The sequence below is a fragment of the Schistocerca americana genome, chromosome 3 (genome assembly GCF_021461395.2).
Source record: "Schistocerca americana isolate TAMUIC-IGC-003095 chromosome 3, iqSchAmer2.1, whole genome shotgun sequence".
NCBI classification, from domain to species: domain Eukaryota; kingdom Metazoa; phylum Arthropoda; class Insecta; order Orthoptera; family Acrididae; genus Schistocerca; species Schistocerca americana.
The window spans coordinates 432982107-433001280 of NC_060121.1; the positions used below are offsets into that span (position 1 = coordinate 432982107).

Here is a 19174-nt window from a genome sequence, read left to right on the forward strand (position 1 = left end):
GCTGTAGTTTCCTCTTGCTTTCAGCCGTTCGCAGTACCAGCACAGCAAGGCCGTTTTGGTTAATGTTACAAGGCCAGATCAGTCAATCATCCAACTGTTGCCCCTGCAACTACGGAAAAGGCTGCTGCTCCTCTTCAGGAACCACAAGTTTGTCTGGCCTCTCAACAGAATACCTCTCTGTTGTGGTTGCAGCTAGGCATGGCTATCTGTATCGCTGAGGCACGCAAGCCTCCCCACCAATGGCAAGGTCTGTGGTTCATGGGGGGGACTATAAGATTATCATTGTAATTATTGTAACGTGTATGTACTGTGTATGTATTGTTAGCAACCTGAGATGAAATGAGGGAGTGTTATAAGAACGAACTGGATAGTCACTTCTTGCTGTTTCACAGCTCATTAAAACATTTCTTTGTTAACTTTGGTTTATGAACCAAATCTAGAATGGATTAAGACTGACTATAATGTATTAATTGAATTAAGAGAATGAAATTTTAGTTTCACAATTACAGGTCATTTTCCTCTTTTAAAACATGATGCTGCACAGAGAAGCAGCTCATATTCTGCACACTAATAAAATGTCTCTTTTCAAAGGCCTTTCTTGTGTGGCTGGCAAAAATTCTGGAAAATATCTGGCAGTAATACAAAACACTTTCAGTATTCAAGGTAGACATCCAAATGATGACCTTCATTGTGGAGAGGATATGGGCAACTATTCTCCAAGACTAATCATGAATTCTAATCTGCTTTTTTCATTACAATATTTTTTGTACAGTGTGTATGCATTGAAGCATGTTTTTACTGGTTTATCCATCAGCCCTTTTTTCAGAGACTAGTAAACAGTTATTGTGCATCTTACATCAATATGGTCAATATCTCTAAATTATGTACAGATACCTTAAAAAGATTTTATCTATGATAATACACCAAAGCTTACTTATAAAACTCTGATGCAGCAACATCCATTCCAATTTCCACAAGTCCAGTATATCCAGCTTTTGTAATAGCCTCTGATATAAGAGACAGAGCCTCCTTATTGTTCTGTATATTTGGTGCAAATCCTCCTTCATCCCCTACAGCAGTAGCATCAAGGCCAAAGCGACTCTTTATCACACTTTTTAAGTTATGATAAACTTCACTACCAATTTTCATGGCTTCTGTGAAGTTTTTTGCTCCAGTTGGTAATATCATAAATTCCTGCATTGCTAACTTGTTACCAGCATGACTTCCTCCATTAATCACATTAAAAGCTGGCACAGGCAGTATGATGTTAGAATTCCCTGCCAGATCTGCAATGTGCCTGTAATATCAGAAACAGATATATTCTAATTATATTCTTCCATTCAAGAATAAAAAGTTATTTAACTCACATTTGATTTCCTACTGGAAGTAGTGAATGCGCATACACACACACACACACACACACACACACACACACACACTGTTTCTATCACAAAAGAATTTATGAAATACAGTATGTCACTGAACTTGTTAAAGCTAACAATAAATGCACTATTAAAGATTACTTCAACAATGTGGAAAGTAAAGATTACTAGTCACCACATGGCACATGGGAGGGGGGGGGGGGGGGGGGGGGCACTGAGCCACAGACAGGCACAATGGAAAAGAACAGTAGAAATATTTTCTGCTTTCAGACTAAGTCCTTCTTCAGAAGTAGAACTGTAACACCTTTGTACTACAAAAACTCACACACACATGACCACTGTCCACTGTCTCTAGGCAATAAGTGCTTTGCATGAAAGCTGAAAATATTTCTATGTTCTTTCTCATTGTGCGTATCTGCATCATTGTGGTGAGTGGTAGTCTATCTTTTTCATATTGTTTTTATTCAGTTGTGGTCTTTGCACTGTTTAAATAATAATTCAGCTAATTTAAAATAATTAAGCACAAAGCATGTTTATCACCATTTATCACCATATCTACATCGTTCACCAGTCACAAATGGATAGACTGTGTAAGTCTTAAAAGATTAAAATTGCACAAGCATTATAATATGAAAATGAATTAGCACAAGTATGCATAATAATAAAGAACAAATTTGTGTAAGTACAGCATAACACATAATGGCATACACAGTGAGAAATTTTAAAAAAGTATATGTTCACTTCATTTCATATAGCAGTGAATTGTTTAGGGAGTTCAATTTGCTGTTTGACTGTCAAAGAACTCTTTTAAACTGTACAGTGTTTTTGGAGTAAATTTTGTGACATCTGTCCTTGAAATTTGACCACCTCCAATGACTGAATTTTAGTATATAGATGGTTTGAGACTTAATGTTAACAGCTACTGCTGGACAACTGTCCTGTGTCATGCATCATGCAAAGCATCTACTTGTTCTTGAGCCTTACTGACACCAATGCCTTTCGAGCACAGAACTGTGTCTTCTGCGAATTGCAAGTCCTGCCCATGAGAGCTTAAATCATTTATAAATACACTCCTGGAAATTGAAATAAGAACACCGTGAATTCATTGTCCCAGGAAGGGGAAACTTTATTGACACATTCCTGGGGTCAGATACATCACATGATCACACTGACAGAACCACAGGCACATAGACACAGGCAACAGAGCATGCACAATGTCGGCACTAGTACAGTGTATATCCACCTTTCACAGCAATGCAGGCTGCTATTCTCCCATGGAGACGATTGTAGAGATGCTGGATGTAGTCCTGTGGAACGGCTTGCCATGCCATTTCCACCTGGCGCCTCAGTTGGACCAGCGTTTGTGCTGGACGTGCAGACCGCGTGAGACGACGCTTCATCCAGTCCCAAACATGCTCAATGGGGGACAGATCCGGAGATCTTGCTGGCCAGGGTAGTTGACTTACACCTTCTAGAGCACGTTGGATGGCACGGGATACATGCGGACGTGCATTGTCCTGTTGGAACAGCAAGTTCCCTTGCCGGTCTAGGAATGGTAGAACGATGGCTTCGATGACGGTTTGGATGTACCGTGCACTATTCAGTGTCCCCTCGACGATCACCAGTGGTGTACGGCCAGTGTAGGAGATCGCTCCCCACACCATGATGCCGGGTTTTGGCCCTGTGTGCCTCGGTCGTATGCAGTCCTGATTGTGGCGCTCACCTGCACGGCGCCAAACACGCATACGACCATCATTGGCACCAAGGCAGAAGCGACTCTCATCGCTGAAGACGACACGTCTCCATTCGTCCCTCCATTCACACCTGTCGCGACACCACTGGAGGCGGGCTGCACGATGTTGGGGCGTGAGCGGAAGACGGCCTAACGGTGTGCGGGACCGTAGCCCAGCTTCATGGAGGTGGTTGCGAATGGTCCTCGCCGATACCCCAGGAGCAACAGTGTCCCTAATTTGCTGGGAAGTGGCGGTGCAGTCCCCTACGGCACTGCGTAGGATCCTACGGTCTTGGCGTGCATCCGTGCGTCGCTGCGGTCCGGTCCCAGGTCGACGGGCACGTGCACCTTCCGCCGACCACTGTAGACAACATCGATGTACTGTGGAGGCCTCACGCCCCACGTGTTGAGAAATTCGGCGGTACGTCCACCCGGCCTCCCGCATGCCCACTATACGCCCTCGCTCAAAGTCCGTCAACTGCACATACGGTTCACGTCCACGCTGTCGCGGCATGCTACCGGTGTTAAAGACTGCGATGGAGCTCCGTATGCCACGGCAAACTGGCTGACACTGACGGCGGCGGTGCACAAATGCTGCGCAGCTAGCGCCATTCGACGGCCAACACCGCGGTTCCTGGTGTGTCCGCTGTGCCGTGCGTGTGATCATTGCTTGTACAGCCCTCTCGCAGTGTCCGGAGCAAGTATGGTGGGTCTGACACACCGGTGTCAATGTGTTCTTTTTTCCATTTCCAGGAGTGTATTAGGAACAGGAAGGGACCCATTACTGATGCCTGTGGCACACTGTATTCCGACTTCAGTTCATGTGATAGTGCTTCTTGAACTGATGCAATCTGTCTTCTGTTTTCCAAATAAGATTTGAAGGTTGCCAGAACGGTACCACCCAATTCCATATTTACTGAGCTTGTTTAGGAGTACCTTATGAGGAATGCAGTGAAATGCCGTAGTAAGGTCACTAAGTGTCAGTGCTACAGATTCTTCATTCTCAAAACTATGCTTTCTTCTAGTAACCAGACCTACTGCTGCTGCTGTTGCAGATTTGCCTTTCCAGAGTCCATGCTGTGCATGTGTGAAGAGTAATTTGATATTTGGACTTTCACTGCAGTCTCAATGACTTTAGCAAGGACCAAAATAATTGAGATTGGTCTGAAGCTTGCTGCCATGGCTGGGTATTCCTTTTTATAAACCAGTACTGTCCATGCAAGTTTCAGAGAGTCTGGAAAGACACCAGCAGTAAAACATTTGTTAATTACCACAGTTTATGGCTCAGCAATTTCATACATCATTTCCTTGAGGACATTAGTGGACATCCCGTGTATATCCTAATTATCAGAAGGTCTATAAGATTTTACAATCTTTATTATATCATTTTTTGTAATTCTCTCCAGTTTATCACGGTGTATCATTTGTCATTTATTACCACAGCTGCAGAACCTACACTATGGTCTGGGATTGGATTTACAGCGTTTTCCACAATGTCTATTAAATAACTATTAAAGTCATCTGGTCTATACAAGCTTAAGGGACATAGGATACTCCAATATCACTGACGTGCACAAGGAGCAAGGGATATACAAGAAATAACAGTCTTTGAAATTGTGATCTGTGTAATGAAAAGATTATGTGTACTTTTAATAATGTGGCAAAATAACTGTTCAAAATCATTAACAATTTATGCAATGTCCCGAATAGTCAAAATGATACAGATGACAATTTGCAGACCATCAACAGCAAAACTTTTTGACTTCATCAGACAAAGATATACACTCCTGGAAATGGAAAAAAGAACACATTGACACCGGTGTGTCAGACCCACCATACTTGCTCCGGACACTGCGAGAGGGCTGTACAAGCAATGATCACACGCACGGCACAGCGGACACACCAGGAACCGCTGTTTTGGCCGTTGAATGGCGCTAGCTGCGCAGCATTTGTGCACCGCCGCCATCAGTGTCAGCCAGTTTGCCGTGGCATACGGAGCTCCATCGCAGTCTTTAACACTGGTAGCATGCCGCGACAGCGTGGACGTGAACCGTATGTGCAGTTGATGGACTTTGAGCGAGGGCGTATAGTGGGCATGCGGGAGGCCGGGTGGACGTACTGCCGAATTGCTCAACACGTGGGGCGTGAGGCCTCCACAGTACATCGATGTTGTCGCCAGTGGTCGGCGGAAGGTGCACGTGCCCGTCGACCTGGGACCGGACCGCAGCGACGCACGGATGCACGCCAAGACCGTAGGATCCTACGCAGTGCCGTAGGGGACCGCACCGCCACTTCCCAGCAAATTAGGGACACTGTTGCTCCTGGGGTATCGGCGAGGACCATTCGCAACCGTCTCCATGAAGCTGGGCTACGGTCCCGCACACCGTTAGGCCGTCTTCCGCTCACGCCCCAACATCGTGCAGCCCGCCTCCAGTGGTGTCGCGACAGGCGTGAATGGAGGGACGAATGGAGACGTGTCGTCTTCAGCGATGAGAGTCGCTTCTGCCTTGGTGCCAATGATGGTTGTATGCGTGTTTGGCGCCGTGTAGGTGAGCGCCACAATCAGGACTGCATACGACCGAGGCACACAGGGCCAAGACCCGGCATCATGGTGTGGAGAGCGATCTCCTACACTGGCCGTACACCACTGGTGATCGTCGAGGGGACACTGAATAGTGCACGGTACATCCAAACCGTCATCGAACCCATCGTTCTACCATTCCTAGACCGGCAAGGGAACTTGCTGTTCCAACAGGACAATGCACGTCCGCATGTATCCCGTGCCACCCAACGTGCTCTAGAAGGTGTAAGTCAACTACCCTGGCCAGCAAGATCTCCGGATCTGTCCCCAATTGAGCATGTTTGGGACTGGATGAAGCGTCGTCTCACGCGGTCTGCACGTCCAGCACAAACGCTGGTCCAACCGAGGCGCCAGGTGGAAATGGCATGGCAAGCCGTTCCACAGGACTACATCCAGCATCTCTACGATCGTCTCCATGGGAGAATAGCAGTCTGCATTGCTGCGAAAGGTGGATATACACTGTACTAGTGCCGACATTGTGCATGCTCTGTTGCCTGTGTCTATGTGCCTGTGGTTCTGTCAGTGTGATCATGTGATGTATCTGACCCCAGGAATGTGTCAATAAAGTTTCCCCTTCCTGGGACAATGAATTCACGGTGTTCTTATTTCAATTTCCAGGAGTGTAAAATACTAATAAAGCTTATTAGACAAAAATGGGGTGTCATTTTAAGTGGTGATTACAAAATAGATTTCATTTCCAGCAAGAATATTATGACAAAGTGGAACTGCAACTGATAATTTATTTCTAAATCCATTTATCTTTCATGAAGAAGATGAGAGCCTCGTAATGAATTGTTTGTCTGCAGAAATAAAATGTCCCAAATGATCTGGTTTAGCTAAAAAAGTGAGAAGTACACACTCACAGAATCATAAATGGCAACTCAGTCACAGCATTCACAGATGGGTGAACAATGGGTAGAAATTTTCCTAGAGGTCACAGCAGGAGATGAATTCTTTCTTAAAAATGTTCTTTCAACATTAAGAGCCCATTGTTCCTCTGTAGTTGTTTACGTACAAAACCAAAGAAGCTGAGAAAAAGGGTTGCTAACATCTGGTATCAAAGAACCTCTTGCCAGGATGAGAGAGCATTATGTAAAGCAGAGATTTAGCTCCAAACAAAACCTAACTGTGATTTACAAAGTCACAATACAAGACACAACAATAATTTTCATGTGTAAGGTACAGAATGGTTGTATGTATTCCTGTGAGAAAATACTCAAAAAATTTCTAAGTAATGTAAAGTAAAAAATTGGGAATTCCAACTCGTTCAAAAGAAAATTAAAAATGTTCACCATAAGCAACTATTTATATAAATTATCTGAATACTTAGATTCAAGGATTGAAAAGTTCTGTTATCTGCATGTCAAATATCAGTGTTGTAAAGCTTCATGACAACTAATGTACTGTAAATAGGACTCAATAAATACTGATGCAGGTAAACTTTGCTTTGAAAAATACCATTGCAATCAAGTATATACTAAGCTGCCAATAGCAGACAAACGGCAGCTGTACAGTATAACTGAGGAGACTGCAGCTTTTTTCAAAGTAGCAGTTTTCTTCCTAAATTCCTTCTTTAAATAAGGATGTTTTAACCATTAATAGCACTTAGCAGTATAGTGTTAGTTTGCTGTTAATACAGTATATAGATTAAGTTTCTATGATTTCACTGTCTTTTTTAAATGAATAAGTTGACTTATTCTACAATACTGACAGTTCTTATCCTTTACTATATCAGCAGAACACAATGGATGAATGACAATGTGTCTCTTCATATGAGGATAATACTAGCTGCTGGAAGTCTGCTGTGTGCATGTGTTCTGTGATACATATTCTGTAGTTTAAAGGCAACCGTTCTTCTTCAAACTAGTAAGCTATGTTATTAATTACCTGCATCTGTCGAGGGATCACTGTTAGACATTGTAAATTGCAATGCTACTTGTCTTTGTGATATCTGATACCTAATGTGGATAAGTTTTCGTATTCTGATGTTGCCAGAGATGTTCCTTAACTGGTGGAGATGTTCCTAAGTAGGCACCTATTCACGTGATTTATCTTTAAAAGGCTATTTTTCCTACCAATGACAAAAGATATTTGATTACACATGCCCAACAACCCACTCCATAAGTTTTAAAAATCAATTAATCCAGGCTCCCCTTCTCAGTTCTGTTCAGGTCCAGTACATACTTTTCCAAACCCATCATACTCAATGTCAGCCATTACAGCTTTGGTTTTGTGATAAATGTCAAATTACAAAAATTTTCTGTTTGTATACCAAACATAACATCATGATCTGAATAAGGAACATTTTTAGCTGAACACTTATTGTTTTTATTTGTTCAACATATATGAGAGTGCTTTGTACAGGAGAAACTAAGTTAAAAAGAAAAGTTAAAAATAATCCTCTAAACAAAAAAATTGACAAATTTTATATCATAAATACCCCTGTAAATTACATAAGTCACATCATTTAAGTAAAGGTAAGCATTCTCTATTAATTCCACCACCAGTTGCTTTCAGTACCATAGTGAAAGTGCATTTTACCTGTAGAGAGGTACACCCTTCTTGGCTGCTCCTGCTTTGCACACAGCAAGTGAAACCCCCAGGATAGCATTGGCTCCTAGCTTTTCCTTATTTTCTGTTCCATCCAATTTAATCATAAATTCATCAATGTCTTCTTGCTGAGTTGCTTCAAGGTCCTGGGGAAAAAATATTCAGAAACTGTGATTGGACCAGTCAAAAATATTTAGTTTGTGCATTGTTTTATAACAAGTTGTTAACATTAACAATTCTTAATAAATCAACATTGCAAAAGCTGAACTGACATAATGGTCATAGTAATAACTGATCCCTTGTGGTGTGGTGAGAGGCATGGACCAGGATTAGTCTCTTCACTCATTTAAAACAGCAGAGGTGTACACTTCTGAATTCCTACAATTTGTCATCTGTTCCACAAATGTGCCATTTCCAGAATATTTACAAATGAATTGCAGTTGAACTCTCAAAGTGCTGTCTTGTGTTTTGTGTCCAACATCTTGAGACCAAGATGGGTTCTACAATTCAACATACGGACAGGGGGGATCCAATCATAGCTGTATATTCTGTAGTACAGTAGTATTAAGATAATCTTCAATCCCTCATTTTATGGGTAAAATTTCTGAAGATGGTCAGAAATATGTTCCAAGGGCAGTAAACCCAGTTGAAGTTAGAGATAAAAGGTCTTTGACAGTTTCCACCAGTAAACACCCAATTCTTTGAAGAGTCTAACTCCAATGTATAAAACAGCTTCAAACGTCTGATTACTTTACAAATGAGTTAATGTGTTAAAAATTTGATTTTGAGCACATAAGCAAGAAAAAATTTGGAAGAGATTTGGCAGTGTATTTAACTTTTGTTGAAAGTTGCCAAAAGTTCTCATTACAAAAGACTGGATGAATATAATCTCGATAATTTGCACTCCATTTTAAGCAAAAGCTAGTTTCTCACAAATCTCAATGTTAATGACGTCATATCTCTGAATATGAGTCATATAATGACACGAAGACTCATATAATGACACAAATTTGCAGCTATAGTCAATGATTTACGTAGATACTGTTAGCAATGTGAGTTACAAATGGAGTTAGTAGTAAATAAGTAATAAATTAACATCTAATGCATGATACTGAAGTTTTACTGTATACCAGTTAAAGCAGAAGCTAGTTTTTCACTCAACTAAATGACTGTGATGACGTTATCTACAGAATTATGTGTTGCACAGTCATATAATTTTGCAAGTATACCCAATGGTATATGTGGATACTGTCTGCTAATTGTGTTGCAAATAGAGTCAGCAGTAAAGCATAATAAATTAAAATATCATGGCTGACTCTGAAATTTTAATGCATGAACACCAAAAATCTGCTAAGTGATAAACTTTTTGCTTCCTATCATTTTGTGTGGCATTTACATTAGATTAGATTTACTTTCATTCCAACTGATCCATAGTGAGGAGGTCCTCCAGGGTGTGGAACATGTCAAAAAAACAATAATTCATGACAAATATTTACAACTAAAACAAATAAGCTAATGTACCTTCCACAGGTCCCAAGTGGAATGATCGTCATTTTTTTAATGAAAACTATAAGAAAGAATCATTTTACAAACACTAATGCACTGAATTTAAAATAAATATATGGTTATTTTTTTATTTATGAGGTGAGAAACATGTAATAGAACTACTAAAATACTTATTTACAATGAACGCATTACTGCACTGAAATGGTGCAGAAGTTAGATTGTACTTACACACACACACACACACACACACACACACACACACACACACACACACACATACATTTACAGTGAACACATTACTGCACTGAAATGGTGCAAAAGTTATATTGTATACATGGTAGTTCTAGGCTTGTTCCTCCTGTTGCCTGTTGCCACTTCCCACCCCTCTTTACCCTTCTCTCTCTTTAACCTGTCAAGATCTCCTTTGGCCTTGTCTAATTCACCCTGAAGGGCAGAAATTTTCCCCTCCTGTTCTAGTATCTTCCTATCTCTACTACGTATCCTACAAAACCACTGATGTGTCTCATTTACTTCCCCTATTCCCATGCCACTATAGTCACCCACATGGAAAAAACTACAGCATTCGTCACACCAAAGCCCCAACCTAACAATTCTACGACAAATCAAGCACTTTTCATTCATGATAAATGTAATAGTTTATTAAGAATAAGTCAGTTAAATTAACAGATAAACACGAAAATATGTTCCACAAATTTGGCCTATACGCAACTGTGTGCAAACAAAAACAACAGTGCAAAGTTTCTGAAACAACAACTTAAACTTTATGCTACTTTACGGAAATGTGAGTTAAATAATGAAGAGGTACGCTACAGTTAAATTGCTGGAGAGAGTAAATAACAACTAAACGAAATTCTATGATTTGCTGTGGAAAAACGTAAACAGATAATACGACTGTACGATCTTTTTGAGTTTTCTGCTATATTACGTAAAGTAAAGTGAAACCATTAATGGTACGCTTAAAAGGCAGACTAATACAACTATTTACCACATAATCAGTACTAAACTATATGTTTTTATAATCTAAAATGACTTATCTTTAAGAGAACACCAAAACTCACACTAGTTGCCTGGCTGCAGGGCTGCCAGCGAGAAAGTTTTGCTAAGGTTAGAAATCAAGTGTGAAGTTTGGTGGTAGTTGCTAAGTGCTCTCATTCTCAAATACTGGATGAATTAAGTCCATGTATCTGCAAACCGTCAGTTATGCTGCCTCAAGACAAAAACTCACAGTTTTAACAGTAACAACATGTCTTATTGTGTTAAAATTTTAATACAAGAATATACTTCTTAATGAGTAAATTATGGCAACTTTTTAAATTTGATCAATAATTATGCAAAATAATGAAAATAAAAATTTTGTTGCTCCTGAAAGCTATAAGATAAGAAACTTACAACTGGTACAAGGTCCTGGGTTCTGGGACAGTGGCTTAGTAATACAGATGATTGAAAGCACAGTTGAGGACACACTTGTGTGTAATAGTATTGTAGCTCCACATTCAAAGAGGACAGTGAGCTGGAGCACCATCATGTAGTAGCCACATTACCCTTCATACCACCAAAGGCACATCTTCCATCAGCACAAGCAGGGTCACTGAGTCACGCCAGCATATCTTTGGGAATCGATATTGGAGAGGTCTGCCATGAGAGCATTGTGCTGCTTTTTGTCTCTGGTTGAGGTGGACAGGAAGCAGTACTGGCTGGTGTGGTATCACAGTCACAAGTCAGCCTACAAATGAGGAAGGGAAAACAAGAAGGAGTGCTTTGGGTAGCAGCCAGCCTGTCAAATTGTGTTCTTGCTGATTGCTTGTAAATGTCTTCCATAATTCACAAGGAAAAGGCATCACTCATTCCAAAAGTATGGCCAAACTTTCAGGAAACATTTCTCACACACAAAGAAAGAAAATATGTTATGTGGACATGTGTCCGGAAACGCTTACTTTCCATGTTAGAGCTCATTTTATTACTTCTCTTCAAATCACATTAATCATGGAATGGAAACACACAGCAACAGAACGTACCAGCGTGACTTCAAACACTTTGTTACAGGAAATGTTCAAAATGTCCTCCGTTAGCGAGGATATATGCATCCGGCCTCCATCGCATGGAACCCCTGATGCGCTGATGCAGCCCTGGAGAATGGCGTATTGTATCACAGCCATCCACAATACGAGCACGAAGAGTCTCTACATTTGGTACCGGGGTTGCATAGACAAGAGCTTTCAAATGCCCCCATAAATGAAAGTCAAGAGGGTTGAGGTCAGGAGAGCGTGGAGTCCATGGAATTGGTCTACCTCTACCAATCCATCGGTCACCGAATCTGTTGTTGAGAAGCGTACGGACACTTCGACTGAAATGTGCAGGAGCTCCATCATGCATGAACCACATGTTGTGTCGTACTTGTAAAGGCACATGTTCTAGCAGCACAGGTAGAGTATCCCGTATGAAATCATGATAACGTGTTCCATTGAGCATAGGTGGAAGCAAATGGGGCCCAATCAAGACATCACCAACAATGCCTGCCCAAACGTCCACAGAAAATCTGTGTTGATGACGTGATTGCACAATTGTGTGTGGATTCTCGTCAGCCCACACATGTTGATTGTGAAAATTTACAATTTGATCATGTTGGAATGAAGCCTCATCCGTACAGAGAACATTTGCACTGAAATGAGGATTGACACATTGTTGGATGAACCATTCGCAGAAGTGTACCCATGGAGGCCAATCAGCTGCTGATAGGGCCTGCACACGCTGTACATGGTACGGAAACAACTGGTTCCCCCATAGCACTCTCCATACAGTGACGTGGTCAAATTTACCTTGTACAGCAGCAACTTCTCTGACGCTGACATTAGGGTTATCATCAACTGCACGAAGAATTGCCTCGTCCATTGCAGGTGTCCTCCTCATTCTAGGTCTTCCCCAGTTGTGAGTCATAGGCTGGAATGTTCCGTGCTCCCTAAGACGCCGATCAATTGCTTCGAACATCTTCCTGTCGGGAAATCTGTCTTGATACAAATGTACCGTGCCACAGCTATTGCCCCGTGCTAATCCATACATCAAATGGGCATCTGCCAACTCCGCATTTGTAAACATTGCACTGACTGCAAAACCACGTTTGTGATGAACACTAACCTGTTGATGCTACATACTGATGTGCTTGTTGCTAGTACTGTAGAGCAATGAGTTGCATGTCAACACAAGCACCGAAGTCAACATTACCATCCTTCAATTGGGCCAACTGGCAGTGAATCGAGGAAGTACAATACTTACTGACGAAACTAAAATGAGCTCTAACATGGAAATTAAGCGTTTCTGGACACATCTCCACATAACATCTTTTCTTTATTTGTGTGTGAGGAATGTTTCCTGAAAGTTTGGCCGTAACTTTTTGTAACACACTGTATACACACACACTCACACATACGCAAATCAGTTGGTCCTATTGAGAAATTCATCAACGGAGTAGAAGGAGTTGGCCACCAATAAATCCTTTAGGCTTCTCTTAAACTGAATTTCATTGGTTGTTAAGCTTTTTATGGCTGCTGGAAAGTTATTGAAAATGTGTGTTCCTGAATAATGCACATAATGTACAAGAGTAAGTGACTTTAAATCCTTATGAAGATTATTCTTATTTCTAGTATTGATCCCATGAATTGAGCTGTTGGTTTGAAAAAGTGATATATTTTTAATGACAAATTTCATTAAGGAGTAAATATATTGGGAAGCAGTAGTTAGTATCCCTAGTTCCCTAAACAGGTTTCTGCAGGATGTTCTTGAGTTCACACCATATATAACTTTTACTGCACGTTTTTGTGCCCGGAAAACTTTAGCTTGGCTTGATGAATTACCCCAAAAAATAATCCCATATGACATTATGGAAGGAAAGTAAGCATAGTACGCCAGCTTTTTCATTTTTATATCCCCTATGTCTGACACAATTTGCATTGCAAATAGAGATTAAGCGTTTAACACTGTCCAATTCTTCTATCTGCTTGTCATTGTATGTTAGGCATATACTCGTGGGACACCCCTTACAAGTTCTGAACTGCGTGTAGTGTGTTTTTTCAAAGTTTAGTGACAAAGAATTGGCTAGGAACCAGTGATTAACGTCCACAAATATTTTATTAGCCGATCTTTCTAAGACTACACTTGATTTGCTATTAATTATTGCAATGTTTGTATCATTGGCAAACAAAATGAACTTGGCATCTGATAATGTGACTGATGAAAGGTCACTGATATACACAAGAAAAAGCAAGGGCCCTAAAATGGAACCTTGTGGGACCCCACATGTAATTAGTTCCCAGTTGGATGATGCCTGATAGCTTAATATTTATTCAAAGGGTACCATTACCAGTTTCGAATTGTTGTGATTCATCCTCAGATGGTTTACACGCTTTCTTTATGACATGTGGTGTGTTTTTTACAGATTAAACCGTCTGAGGATGAATCACAATTATTCGAAACTGGTAACGGTACCCTTTGAATAAAGGAACTGAAAGTAAATTTGTGGCTGGTTGCTGTCCCAACACCATCAACATTTGTCTTCAAACAACAGCCACGGTCTTAATCATGTCATCATATGATAAAATTGCACAGAGCTGAAATACCTGCTGATTGTTGAAAATTCTTAACCAATAGCTGTTTATGCTGGTGTAATAAGCTAGAGTTTTTTTTTTTTTTTTGTTTCTTTCTCAAACTGAAGGTTTGTCTCAGTCCTAACCTCTCTTAAAATTTGGTTTCTTTCTGTCCTCCCTAGCCTAAAAAAGGGTCTTTTCTGAACCCTATAACCACTGGTATTTTATCACTCATGACAGTGGCTCACCCCTTTAACTTTCCTGCTATTTTCCCAGCCAGTTTACCCTTCCCTTTCCTGTTGAGGTGAAGGCTATGCCTAGTATAATCCCACCTACTGAGAGAATCAACAGGAACCACACCAATGTGTGACCCTGCACCCAACATAAGCAGCCATTCCAACTTCAAATTAACTCTCTTGACAGAAGAGTTCAAATGAGGTCGGTCATGGGGCCCAAGAACAGATACAAACTCATCACTAGTATGCTTCAATACTGACACAATCTTTGTACCCCAGATCTGTCAATACTATTACCTGGCCCACCCACTATAACCACAGTGTCTTCCTTAGTGAAATCTTTGCAAAGTGATCCTAAATCCCCTGTAACCTGCTCCAGACCAGCACTAGGTTTAAAAAAATTGCTGACCTGGTATTCTGATCCTAGTTCATCCTGCAAAAGTTGGCGAACACCTCTTCCATGGGAACTGCCTAACAACAACACGTTCTTTCTCTTTACTGATTTCCCTACATTCTTACTTTTCAATTTGCTGCTGAAAGTTTGTTGTGCCCTGTCTACACCTGCAACTGCTTGAGGCTCACCAGCTTCTAACTGAAGCAACTGGTCAAATCTATTTTCCACATTCACCACGAAGCTGTCAGACAAAGTTCTAGGCCTGTTCCTCCTGTTGCCTGTTGCCACTTCCCACCCCTCTTTACCCTTCTCTCTCCTTAACCTGTCAAGATCTCCTTTGGCCTTGTCTAATTCACCCTGAAGGGAAGCAATTTTCCCCTCCTGTTCTAATATCTTCCTATCTCTACTACGTATCCTACAAAACCACTGATGAGTCTCATTTACTTCCCCTATTCCCATGCCACTATAGTCACCCACATGGAAAAAACTACAGCATTCGTCACACCAAAGCCCCGACCTAACAATTCTACGGCAAATCAAGCACTTTTCATTCATGATAAATGTAATAGTTTATTAAGAATAAGTCAGTTAAATTCACAGATAAACACGAAAATATGTTCCACAAATTTGGCCTATACGCAACTGTGTGCAAACAAAAACAACAGTGCAAAGTTTCTGAAACAACAACTTAAACTTTATGCTACTTTACGGAAATGTGAGTTAAATAATGAAGAGGTACGCTACAGTTAAATTGCTGGAGAGAGCAAATAACAACTAAACGAAATTCTATGATTTGCTGTGGGAAACGTAAACAGAAAATACGACTGTACGATCTTTTTGAGTTTTCTGCTATATTACGTAAAGAAAAATGAAACCATTAATGGTACACTTAAAAGGCAGACTAATACAACTATTTACCACATAATCAGTACTAAACTATATGTTTTTATAATCTAAAATGACTTATCTTTAAGAGAACACCAAAACTCACACTAGTTGCCTGGCTGCAGGGCTGCCAGCGAGAAAGTTTTGCTAAGGTTAGAAATCAAGTGTGAAGTTTGGTGGTAGTTGCTAAGTGCTCTCATTCTCAAATACTGGATGAATTAAGTCCATGTATCTGCAAACCGTCAGTTATGCTGCCTCAAGACAAAAACCCACAGTTTTAACAGTAACAACATGTCTTATTGTGTTAAAATTTTAATACAAGAATATACTTCTTAATGAGTAAATTATGGTAGCTTTTTAAATTTGATCAATAATTATGCAAAATAATGAAAATAAAATTTTTGTTGCTCCTGGAAGCTATAAGATAAGAAACTTGCAACTGGTAGAAGGTCCCGGGTTCTGTGACAGTGGCTTAGTAATACAGATGATTGAAAGCACAGTTGAGGACACACTTGTGTGTAATAGTATTGTAGCTCCACATTCAAAGAGGACAGTGAGCTGGAGCACCATCATGTAGTAGCCACATTACCCTTCATACCACCAAAGGCACATCTTCCATCAGCACAAGCAGGGTCACTGAGTCACGCCAGCATATCTTTGGGAATCGATATTGGAGAGGTCTGCCATGAGAGCATTGTGCTGCTTTTTGTCTCTGGTTGAGGTGGACAGGAAGCAGTACTGGCTGGTGTGGTATCACAGTCACAAGTCAGCCTACAAATGAGGAAGGGAAAACAAGAAGGAGTGCTTTGGGTAGCAGCCAGTCTGTCAAATTGTGTTCTTGCTGATTGCTTGTACATGTCTTCCATAATTCACATGGAAAAGGCACCACTCATTCCAAAGGGAATGCTGTCATAAATTTAAATATTTGTCATTGCAATTTGGATTTCAATATCAAGTCATTAGTGCTAAGTTTATCACCTTTTTTGAATCATTGTGCCTTAATAATGCATGTATGTTTGTCATAATTATTATTAAAATAATGGGGATGATATATTACAGTCATACATTATTCTAATCAGTTTTAAGGTCAAATATTTGTTGTATTACAGCCAAATGTGATCAAATATGTTTTGAGATAAAACTGTTGTGATGCACCAGGGTGAATCGCTCTTAAAATGTGTAGTTCAGATTCGGTTGCTATTAATAAATTACGAATAGGGATTTGTCCAGTAAAACTACTAGTGCCTTCCGCCTTCTGCCTTCCACCACTAACCCCCCCCCCCCCCCCCTGCAAATGCTCCCTGTCATTTCAGTCATCTGCAGGAAGTGCAGATATGTCTCATCTGTGAGACATTGTGGAAGGATGACTGATGCAACAAGGCAGTATCCAATAACTCCTGTCCACACGTAGAGGCCAAACTGGTACTGACGGTCTGCTGCCACCATATCATGGGGATTTTCCGTAGACTACAGGTTGGTGTTGTGAAGGTTGATGATACCACCCCTCTGTGGATAGGATGGATGACAGAAATCCCAGCACGATGGGGGCCTGTGTGACATAACTGTTTCCACAGAGCAAGGCCTGTACATGTTACAAGTGATGCAGAAAGTGGCAGTTCTCTTGGAGAATGTACTACACAGCTGCCTGGTTTACACTATGCTGGCAGGCCAGCTACCTGTTGTTGATACTGGGGTCACTGTCAAAGATACTTTACTCTCATCCTTCAACTGGAAATGGCTTTCCAACCATATGACCTTTTTTATCCTTTTTCTCTCAGGGACCATTTTCTGCACATTGTCTCCCCCCCCCCCCCCCCCCCCTTTTCCACCACCTTCAGCAAATCACTCTGCATAATCTTTCACAATTTTAGCATGTCTCAGTTGGTTAAAACTGCAGCTTGGGCGACTAAAATCTCAGTACTGGTGGTCAGATACTTGAGAATAAATGTACAGGGTGAAACAAAATGGTTCTTAAAGTTATCAAAGGATTTTATGGGGTGCATTCAAGAACAAATTGAGGATAGGAAACCCCCTCTGGAAGTACCACTTACAGGTCACTGAAGTTAAAAGGGTTCAACATCTAATGCTAGCTCATACCTTCGGCAAAATATGTATGTTCATTGATGGACAACAAGCGAAACTCCTCACAATGGGCCTGACAGCATTCAGGACATTTGGTGACATTTAATGTGGCCTGCCCATTATAACAACACTGTGTAGAGCATGTAACCAATGGGTGGCCTATCAGTGGCACTGGCCTCTGAAATTTTGATGCTTTGTAGTATTGTTGGGTGAGATTTTAAGAGAGAATTCTCTATTCTCAATTTGTTCTGCAGACACACTCTACAACATCTCATTGAAGTATGTCAGTATTGTTTTGTAACACCTGTAAACAGGTTGTGCATCTCTAAAAGATATTAAACACTCAAGTCATTACAACAACAAAAAAAGTTGGTTTGGAAAAACCCACCTAACCATAAGCCTGAAAAAACACATTTTTCAAAACCCAAAAAGTAGGTTTTTTCTTGTTTGTTGTGAAACCAGAGGTTTAAGCACATATTACAAGGAAAAAAGCAATTGCAACCCTCATCATAAGTCATGTGTCTACTGACCTGGTTAAAAATCACCTCTACACTTTCCCATCCAAGTTGTTTGTGTATGTTTTCTTATGTCATCTACACATCTTTCATTACCTCATCTTCCTAGTCTTTTCTCACCACTTGGAATCCAGCAAAGAACTACTACGGCTCACCTATCATCCATTCACTTGGTTGCTTCACTACTTCCTATCATCTGTTTATTTCTTTACACCCAGTCTAATTATGTCTTCATCTTGTGTGTGCCCTGGCCCTGATCCACTAGTTTGTTTTCATGTCTCACCTAATAATTCCCAACATAGCTTACTAACAACCTAACAACACTTAGTTTTGAATCAGTTTCAAATTAAAAGTTAATGTCTCACTGTCATAAGTCAAAAGAGGCAATAAACACTGCCTGCAAACTTTCAGTTCCATACTCATAAGAAGCTTATTTTAGAAAACTTAGTTTAGTTTGCCAAAAGCACCCCAGGAGAATTCTTCACTTTGGTTCTCTTAGTGCCCAATCAGTTGTTGTCTTCAATCAACAGAAATTCATCAACTGATTGTATCATGGCACAGATAATCTGTAGAGTTACATCTTTTATGGGTTAGCTGTACATTATTTAGTTTCACTGTAATTCGTTTTCAGGACAGGCTTCAAACTTGCCCTATTAAGTGCTTCCATTAGTTGTTGAAGTTTATTTACACTAAAAGCAAACAGTACAATGCCA

General features: G+C 40.6%; 1 protein-coding gene across 1 annotated transcript in view; it reads right to left on the minus strand.

Annotated features, from left to right (window-relative positions):
- The window catches only part of LOC124607296 (enolase-like), a 127777-nt gene that overhangs the window by 71478 nt on the left and 37125 nt on the right, over window positions 1-19174 (minus strand). The window contains exons 3-4 of the mRNA XM_047139588.1: window positions 8237-8391; window positions 935-1297 (exon numbers count right to left, since the gene is read on the minus strand). Coding sequence (XP_046995544.1) covers window positions 935-1297; window positions 8237-8391 — 518 coding nt within the window. The remainder of the gene's footprint in view (window positions 1-934; window positions 1298-8236; window positions 8392-19174) is intronic.